We start from the raw sequence: 9,652 nt of genomic DNA on the forward strand, positions 1-9,652 counted from the left end.
TGTAATATAATATAATATAATATAATACAATGTAATACAATGTAATACAATGTAATACAATATAATATAATGTAATATAATGTAATATAATGTAATGTAATGTAATGTAATATAATGTAATATAATATAATATAATGTAATGTAATATAATGTAATGTAATATAATAATAATATAATATAACATAACATAAAATAGTATAACATTATAATATAATATAATATAATATAGTATAATACAATGTAATACAATGTAATACAATGTAACACAATGTAATACAATATAATATAATGTAATATAATGTAATATAATATAATGTAATAGAATGTAATATAATATAATGTAATGTAATGTAATATAATATAATATAATATAATATAATATAATATAATATAACATAACATAATATAGTATAACATAATATAATATAATGTAATATAATGTAATATAATATAATAATATAATATAATATAACATAACATAATATAGTATAACATAACATAACATAACATAATATAATATAATATAATGTAATATAATATTAATATAATATAACATAATGTAGTATAACATAACATAATATAATATAATGTAATATAATATTAATATAATATAATATAATATAATATAATATAATATAATATAATATAATATAATATAATATAATATAATATAATATATAGTATAATATCATATCATATCATATCATACAATATAAAACATAACATACCATAACCTAACGTAGCCTACTATAAAAGCAGCTCCAACCTCGCGGTTTTTCTGCTTCGCCGAGAATTCGCGTGTTGGTTTCAAACTCATTCTCCCATTTTCTTTTTGTGCCTTTTCCTGGTTTTCGGGGCATTTAGTGCTTGAAAAGGGATTTTTTTTTGTTTTTTTTTTTCTTAACCACCCCGAGTTTTGCTGGGTGGGGGCGGGGCTGGGGTAGCGTGCTGAAACAACGGGAATTCTGGGCCAAAACGTCACGAAATAATGGGAATTATTTCTCAATTTTTTTCTGAAATAAAACAAATTGTCAAAAATCTTCCTGAAATAAAGTTATTGTCCCAAATCTTGCTGAAATGATGTGAATTATCGTCCTGAAACTTGCTGAAATAATGTGAATTATTGTCCAAAACTTGCTGAAATAAAAATTATTGTCCCAAATTTTGCTGAAATAATACGAACTATTGTCCCAAACCGTGCTGAAATTATGTGAATATTTATCCCAAATCTAGATGAAATCCCATGAATTCTTGTCTCCATTTTTCTGAAATCAAACAAATCGGCGAAATCTTGCAAAAATAATACAAATTATTGTCCCAAAACTTGCTGAAATAATTCGAATTATTTTCCCAAATCTTGCAGAAATAATGTGAATTATTGTCCAAAACTTGCAGAAATAATTCGAATTATTTTCCCAAAAAATGTGAATTCTTGTCCCAAATCTTGCTGAAATATTGTCCAAAACTTGCTGAAATAATGCGAATTATTGTCCAAAAGTCGCTCGAATAATGTGAATTATTGTCCAAATTTTGGTGAAATAATACAAATTATTGTCCCAAATTTTGGTGAAATAATATGAATTATTGTCCCAAAGTTCTGTGCTGAAATAATACGAATTATTTTCCAAAATTTGCTGAAATAATGTGAATTACTGTCCCAAAACTTCCTGAAATCATGTGAAATAGTGTCCCAAACTTGCAGAAATAATGGGAATTATGGGCCCAAAGTTCTGTGCTGAAATACTGTGAATTATTTTCCCCAAACTTGCTGAAATAATACAAATTATTGTCCCAAAACTTGCTGAATTAAGGAATTAAAATCCGCCCCCAAGCACCCAAACCCGCCCCTTTGTCCCCAAGGTTTGGGGGGACCCAGGCGTCCGGGGGGGACCCAGGCGTCCGGGGGGGACCCAGGCGTCCGGGGAAGGAGACACGAGCCAGTTTTGGGGTGAAAATGCTTTATTGAAGGGGGACCCGCCCCCTTGGGATGGAACAGGGCGTTGGGGGGACCCAGGCGTCCGGGGGGACCCAGGAGTTCGGGGGGACCCAGGCGTCCGGGGGGACCCAGGCGTCCGGGAGGGACCCAGGAGTTCGGGGGGACCCAGGAGTTCGGGGCCCAGAATCGGGCCCACTATGGGGGGGGAGTGGCCCCCTAGAGAGGAAGTGACATCATTTGAGACAGGAAGTGGGTTCTGATGCAAAGGGGCGGGGCTTTGGTGACGGTCAATGGGGGTGGGCGGGGCTTCCGGGAGGCCACGCCCGTTTCCCATGGGAAGTGACGTCAGAGACCTGGTGGGGGAGGGGCAAGATGGCAAGGTCAGACCAGGCCAGTCAATCCCAGTTCAGACCAGTAACCCCCAGTTCAGACCAGTCACCCCCCCCATCTCCCCCAGTTCAGACCAGTAACCCCCAGTTCACCCCAGTAAATCCCTCCAGTCACCCCCAGTTCGTCCCAGTAACTCCCCCTGGTCACCCCCAGTTTGTCCCAGTAACCCCCAGTTTGTCCCAGTAACCCCCAGTTCAGACCAGTAACCCCCCAGGTCACCCCCAGTTTGTTCCAGTAAATCCCAGTTCAGACCAGTAACCCCCAGTTCGTCCCAGTAACCCCCCCCATCTCCCCCAGTTCAGACCAGTCACCCCCAGTTCGTCCCAGTAACTCCCCCTGGTCACCCCCAGTTCAGACCAGTAACCCCCAGTTTGTCCCAGTAACCCCCAGTTCAGACCAGTAACCCCCCAGGTCACCCCCAGTTTGTTCCAGTAAATCCCAGTTCAGACCAGTCACCCCCAGTTCACACCAGTCACCCCCCCCATCACCCCCAGTTCAGACCAGTAACCCCCCCAGTTCATCCCAGTTCAGACCAGTAAATCCCAGTTCAGACCAGTTCCCCTCACCAGTGCCGGGGGCGGGGGGGGGGGGGTTACCCCGTTGCCACGGTGACGGCGATGATGGCGACGACGATGACGACGGTGACGAGGACACAAGCGGCCACCAGCAGCTTCTTCTGTGGAGGGAGACGACACAGTCACGGGGGACCCAGGCGTTCGGGAGGGACCCAGGCGTCCGGGAGGGACCCAGGCGTCCGGGAGATGGGGGGGGGGGGAACCAAAGTTCCGGGTTATGGGGGCAGAGGGGGATTGGGAAGGAGAGGACACCGAGGCGAGTGGGGGACGACTAGAGGTGACACCGAGGCAAGTGGGGGATCCCGGGTAGACCTGGTGGCCCTGGAGGGACCCAGGAGTTTGGGAGGGGAACCAGGAGTTCTGGGGGGACCCAGGAGTTCGGGAGGGACCCAGGAGTTCTGGGGGGGACCCAGGAGTTCTGGGGGGGACCCAGGAGTTCGGGAGGGACCCAGGAGTTTGGGAGGGACCCAGGAGTTTGGGAGGGGAACCAGGAGTTTGGGGGAGACCCAGGAGTTCGGGAGGGACCCAGGAGTTCAGGAGGGACCCAGGAGTTCGGGAGGGACCCAGGAGTTCGGGAGGGGACCCAGGCGTCCGGGCGGGACCTTGCGCGCCCCCTGCTGGCTCCGCTGCGCCGCCTGCAGGTGCTGCTGCCCCTTGTGCAGCGTCGTCCCCGAGTCCAGGATGTTGCGCTCGATCCGGTCGATCACCTCCCCCTGCACCAGTACGGACCAGTATGGACCAGTACGGACCCGCATGGCTTGTCAGAGAAGGGCTGTAGCCCTCCCAGTCCCCCCAGTCCCCTCCCAGTCCCCCCAGTTTCCTCCAATCCCTCCCAGTTCCCCCAGTCCCCCCCAGTTTCATCCCAGTTTCCTCCAATCCCTCCCAGTTCCCCCAGTCCCCTCCCAGTCCCAGTCCCACCAATCCCCTCCAGTCCCTCCCAGTTTCCTCCAATCCCCCCCAGTCCGTCCCAGTTCCCCCAGTCCCTCCCAGTTCCAGTCCCACCTGGCTCTCCATGGCTCTCCCAGTTTCCCCAGTTCCCCCAGTCCCACCTGGCTCTCCCAGTTCCCCCAGTCCCTCCCAGTCCCCCCAGCTCCCCCAGTCCCAGTCCCACCTGGCTCTCCATGGCTCTCCCAGTTCCCCCAGTCCCCCCAGTTCCCCCAGTCCCACCTGGCTCTCCCAGTCCCTCCCAGTCCCCCCAGTTTCCCCAGTCCCACCTGGCTCTCCATGGCTCTCCCAGTTTCCCCAGTTCCCCCAGTCGCACCTGGCTCTCCATGGCTCTCCCAGTCCCTCCCAGTCCCCCCAGTTTCCCCAGTCCCACCTGGCTCTCCACGGCGCTCCCCAGTACACTGAACAGCTCCCCCAGCTCCCTCAGCCCCTTTTCCAGCCGCTGCAGCTCCCGGTGCCGCAGCCCCAGCTCGTCCAGCGCCGCCCGCGTCACCCGCGCCGACACCAGCACCTGCGGGACAGCCCAGTTCAGCCCAGTCCATCCCAGTCCCTCCCAGCGCCCCCAATACTTGCAGCAGCCCCAGGTGGAACTGGGACCCCCAGCACCCCCGGGTGACCCCCAGCACCCCCGGGTGATGCTCACGTTGGAGATGAAGATCTCGCTCTGTCCCGATTCCACCATCTGCTCCAGCTCCTCCTCACTCACCGGGGGGCTGCCGGCTGAGGGACCCAGGCGTCCGGGGGGGACCCAGGCATTCGGGAGAAAAAGGAAGAGGGGGGAACGAAAGTTCTGGGTTATGGGGGTGGGGGGGAAGGGGAAGGAAAGGACACCGAGGCAAGTCGGGGACAATTACAGGTGACACCGAGGCAAATGGCGTGCCCTGGGTAGACCTGGCGTTCATGGGAGTCCTGAGTAGACCTGGTGTCCTTGGGGGAACCCAGAAGTTTGGGGGAGACCCAGGGGATTGCGGGGGGACCCAGGCGTCCAGGGGGGGACCCAGGCATCTGGGTTACAGGGGTGGCGGGAGGGAAGGGAAAGGAGGGGACACCGAAGTGAATGAGGGACAATTAGAGGTGGCACTGAAGCAAACGGGGGTCCTGGGTAGACCTGGTGTCTGTGGGAGTCCTGGGTAGACCTGGTGTCCCTGGGGGGACCCAGAAGTTTGGGGGAGACCCAGGGGATTGCGGGGGGACCCAGGCGTCTGGGTTACAGGGGTGGCAGGAGGGAATGGAAAAGAGCGGACACCGAAGTGAATGAGGGACAATTAAGAGGTGGCACTGAATGGGGGGTCCCGGGTAGACCTGGTATCCATGGAGTCCTGGGTAGACCTGGTGACCCTGGGGGGACCCAGCAGTTTGGGGGAGACCCAGGGGATTGGGGGGGACCCAGGCGTCCGGGGGGGGGACCCAGGTGTCCAGGTTACAGGGGTGGCAGGAGGGAAGGGAAAGGAGGGGACACCGAAGTGAGTGAGGGACAATTAGAGGTGGCACTGAAGCTAACGGGGGGTCTCGGGTAGACCTGGTATCCATGGAGTCCTGGGTAGACCTGGTGTCCCTGGGGGGACGCAGTAGTTTGGGGGAGACCCAGGGGATTGGGGGGGACCCAGGCGTCCGGGGGGAGACCCAGGCGTCCAGGGGGACTCACCAATCTGCAGCTGCCTCCTCACCCTCTCGAGGCTCCGTTGCCGGTACCGGGATTGGGCCTCGTGGCATCGCCCCGTGAGGCTCAGGAACTGCTGAGTCAGCGCCCCGTGCTGGAGCAGGGGGGGAAAATGGGGACACCCCCATAGTGACCGGGGGGACCCCAAAAATCCCATAAAAACCACCCCAGCGACCTCAAAAATCTCACTTAAGGACACCAAAAACGCACCTGGGGACCCCAGAAAACTCACCCGGGGCCCCAGAATCCCCCCTAGGGACCCATCCGGGAGCCCTGAAACCCCCCAAGGGACCCCAAAACCCCACTTAAAGACCCCAAAATCCAACTCGGGGACCCCCAAACCCCTCAGGGTTCCCCCGAACCTGGGTGCGTTTCACTCGCGCCCGGATGGTGTTTCGGTTCTCGTCCTCCGCGTCCTCCTGTCCCGGCTCCAGCGCTTGGTTGGGGGCGGAACCCAGGCGTCCGGGAGGAGGACCCAGGCGTCCGGGAGGGGGACCCAGGCGTCCGGGTTACAGGGGCGGGGGGGAAATAAAGGAGGAAACACCAAAGTGAATGGGGGACAGGATCAGAGGTGACACTGAGGCAAAGGGGGGGTCCCGGGTAGACCTGGTGGCCCTGGGGGACACAGGGGATTGGGGGGGAGCCAGGCGTCCGGGAGGGGACCCAGGCATCCGGGAGGGGACCCAGGTGTCCGGGAGGGGACCCAGGCGTCCGGGAGGGGGTTCTCACCTCGCAGGCGGGTGCGAATCTGCCCCGTGAGCTCCTGGATCTCGTCCCTCAGCAGCTCCAGGTCCCGCTTGAGCTCTATGGGTGGGGGGCACAGGGACCCTATAGGGACCCTATCGACCCCCCAATCCCCTCCCAGTTCCCCCCAACGAATGGGGGAGAACTCCTGGGTCCCTCCCGGACTCCTGGGTCCCCTCCTGGGTCCCTCCCCGAACTCCTGGGTCCCTTCCCCAAACTCCTGGGTCCCTCCTGGACTCCTGGGTCGCCTCCTGGGTCCCTCCCGGACTCCTGGGTCCCTCCCAAACTCCTGGGTCCCCTCCCGGACGCCTGGGTCCCCTCCTGGGTCCCTCCTGGACTCCTGGGTCCCTCCCAAACTCCTGGGTCCCCTCCCGGATGCCTGGGTCCCCCCCCGGACTCCTGGGTCCCCCCCCGGACTCCTGGGTCCCCTCCTGGGTCCCTCCCGGACGCCTGGGTCCCCTCCCGGACTCCTGGGTCCCCTCCTGGGTCCCTCCCGGAGGCCTGGGTCCCCTCCCGGACGCCTGGGTCCCCTCCCGGACTCCTGGGTCCCTCCCGGACTCCTGGGTCCCCGCCTGGGTCCCTCCCGGACGCCTGGGTCCCTCCCGGACGCCTGGGTCCCTCGTTACCCGGGGTGGGCAGGGGGGTCCCCAGCGCCGCCTCCTGTTGCTGCTCCAGTTGCTCCAGTTTCAGCTCCAGCGTCCCCAGCGCCTCCCGCACCGCCCGCGCCTGCGTTTGCATACGCTAATTAGCCCTTAATTAGACGCTAACATGCTAATTACACATTAACGGGGCACCAGCGACGTAACGCCCCCCCGCCTCGTGTTGCGCATCCCCCCAACCCAAATGTGAATAACACATTAATTAGACACTAATTAGAGGCAGTGACACGCTGACGGCACGTTGGGATGCGTTAACGAGATGCTAATGAGATGCTAATGAGATGCTAATGAGATGCTAATGAGATGATGAGGCGAAAAGTCTCCACCCCTCGGTGTTCTGCGTCCCCCCCCATGCAGCAAAATGTTAATGAGATGTTAATTGGACACTAATCCATCATCATCTATGACGCGATAGGCGATCAGTGCGTGCCAATGACATGTTAATTGCATGCTAATGAGATGCTAATGAGCGGGTACCTGCAGGAGGGCGTCGGCCCCGGGGGGGGCGGGGGGCGGCACCCCCAGCAGCGTCACCCGCTCGTCACCTTCATCTTCGGCACCCTCGCAGCCCTGGCGGCGCGGCCCGGACGCCTGGGTCCCTCCCGGACTCCTGGGTCCCCTCCCGAACTCCTGGGTCCCTCCCGGACTCCTGGGTCCCCTCCCGAACTCCTGGGTCCCTCCCCGGACTCCTGGGTCCCCTCCCCGGACTCCTGGGTCCCTCCCGGACTCCTGGGTCCCTCCCGAACGCCTGGGTCCCCTCCCGGACTCCTGGGTCCCCTCCCGGACTCCTGGGTCCCCTCCCGGACTCCTGGGTCCCTCCCGGACTCCTGGGTCCCTCCCGAACTCCTGGGTCCCCTCCCCGTACTCCTGGGTCCCCTCCCGAACTCCTGGGTCCCTCCCGAACTCCTGGGTCCTTCCCGAACTCCTGGGTCCCTCCCGGACTCCTGGGTCCCTCCCGGACTCCTGGGTCCCCTCTCGGACGCCTGGGTCCCCTCCCGAACTCCTGGGTCCCCTCTCGGACGCCTGGGTCCCTCCCCGAACTCCTGGGTCCCTCCCGAACTCCTGGGTCCCTCCCCGGACTCCTGGGTCCCTCCCCGGACGCCTGGGTCCCTCCCCGAACTCCTGGGTCCCTCCCCAAACTCCTGGGTCCCCCCCGAACTCCTGGGTCCCTCCCCGGACTCCTGGGTCCTCCCCGGACTCCTGGGTCCTCCCCGGACTCCTGGGTCCCTCCCCGAACTCCTGGGTCCTCCCCGGACTCCTGGGTCCCTCCCCGAACTCCTGGGTCCCTCCCGGACGCCTGGGTCCCCTCCCGGACGCCTGGGTCCCCTCCCGGACGCCTGGGTCCCCCCCGAACTCCTGGGTCCCTCCCCGAACTCCTGGGTCCCTCCCGAACTCCTGGGTCCCTCCCCGAACTCCTGGGTCCCTCCCCGAACTCCTGGGTCCCCCCCGAACTCCTGGGTCCCACCTGCCGCATCTCTGCCGTTCGGTCCCGCATGGTGGCGCTTTCCGGTCCGGGGGCCGAGGCGGAAGTGACGGAGCCTCTTTCCGCGTGCGCGGGAGGCGGAGCGACCATGGAGTCGCGGCCGCTCTGGCCCCTCGGTCCTCCAAACCATCGACAGGGTCCTCCGGGGCTTTTGTGGCGGGGGTTAAACCATAGAGAGGGGCGGGAAGAGAGGCCGGAGCGTCGCCCCTTGGGCCTTGCAATGGGGCGTTGGGGACCCCCCAACAAAAAGGGACCCAGGCGTCCGGGACCGCGATGGGGAGGGGGCGAGTGTGCAAAGGGACGAGTGTGCAAGGGATCCCTTGTGCAAGGGGACGAGCGTGCAAAGGGCTCGTGCAAACTCTTGTGCAAAGGACCGGTCGTGCAAGGGGACGAGTGTGCAAAGGATTGATTGTGCAAAGAGACGAGGGTGCAAAGGGACGTGTGCAAAGGACTGATTGTGCAAAGGGAGGAGTGTGCAAGGGGCTGAGCGTGCAAAGGGGCGAGTGTGCAAAGGACCAATAAGATAAAGGGACGAGCGTGCAAAGGGCTGGTGCAAACTCTCGTGCAAAGGGCCGATCGTGCAAGGGAACGAGTGTGCAAAGGGACGAGTGTGCAAAGGGACAAGTGTGCAAAGAGACAGTTGTGCAAAGAGACAGTTGTGCAAAGGGCCAATTGTGCAAAGAGACAATTGTGCAAAGGGCCAATTGTGCAAAGAGACAGTTGTGCAAAGAGACAGTTGTGCAAAGAGACAATTGTGCAAAGAGACAATTGTGCAAAGGGCCAATTGTGCAAAGAGACAATTGTGCAAAGGGACAAGTGTGCAAAGAGACAGTTGTGCAAAGAGACAATCGTGCAAAGAGACAATTGTGCAAAGAGACAATTGTGCGAAGGGCCAATTGTGCAAAGGGCCAATTGTGCAAAGGGCCAATTGTGCAAAGGGACAAGTGTGCAAAGAGACAGTTGTGCAAAGAGACAATCGTGCAAAGAGACAATTATGCAAAGAGACAATTGTGCGAAGGGCCAATTGTGCAAAGGGCCAATTGTGCAAAGGGCCAATTGTGCAAAGGGACAAGTGTGCAAAGAGACAGTTGTGCAAAGAGACAATCGTGCAAAGAGACAATTGTGCAAAGAGACAATTGTGCGAAGGGCCAATTGTGCAAAGGGCCAATTGTGCAAAGGGCCAATTGTGCAAAGGGACAAGTGTGCAAAGAGACAGTTGTGCAAAGAGACAATCGTGCAAAGAGACAAGCGTGCAAAGAG

At 56.6% G+C, this 9,652-nt stretch overlaps 1 protein-coding gene across 1 annotated transcript; it reads right to left on the reverse strand.

The window, feature by feature from the left end:
• Positions 1-1,951: 1,951 nt before the first annotated feature.
• Positions 1,952-8,424, reverse strand: STX4 (syntaxin 4). The gene is made up of 11 exons (XM_065655307.1): positions 8,375-8,424; positions 7,387-7,479; positions 6,877-6,976; positions 6,236-6,310; positions 5,869-5,942; positions 5,492-5,600; positions 4,490-4,566; positions 4,220-4,357; positions 3,504-3,614; positions 2,893-3,002; positions 1,952-2,289 (listed from the first exon to the last, which is right to left on the reverse strand). Exons 1-10 carry the CDS (start codon positions 8,402-8,404, stop codon positions 2,919-2,921), a joined length of 891 nt encoding a protein of 296 aa, XP_065511379.1. The 5' UTR covers positions 8,405-8,424; the 3' UTR covers positions 1,952-2,289; positions 2,893-2,918.
• Positions 8,425-9,652: the final 1,228 nt, after the last annotated feature.

The sequence above is a fragment of the Caloenas nicobarica genome, chromosome 38, assembly GCF_036013445.1.
Source record: "Caloenas nicobarica isolate bCalNic1 chromosome 38, bCalNic1.hap1, whole genome shotgun sequence".
In the NCBI taxonomy this organism is placed as follows: domain Eukaryota; kingdom Metazoa; phylum Chordata; class Aves; order Columbiformes; family Columbidae; genus Caloenas; species Caloenas nicobarica.

What these genes read in the sequence shown, in the direction of transcription:
- STX4 (XM_065655307.1), bottom strand. Translation starts at nt 8,404, where the DNA reads ATGCGGGACCGAACGGCAGAGATGCGGCAG. An exon ending in GATTCGCACCCGCCTGCGAG is followed by an intron (nt 5,943 to 6,235) that starts GTGAGAACCCCC and finishes CCCCCAACCAAG; the next exon opens with CGCTGGAGCCGGGACAGGAG. An exon ending in GCGAGATCTTCATCTCCAAC is followed by an intron (nt 4,358 to 4,489) that starts GTGAGCATCACC and finishes GCTGTCCCGCAG; the next exon opens with GTGCTGGTGTCGGCGCGGGT.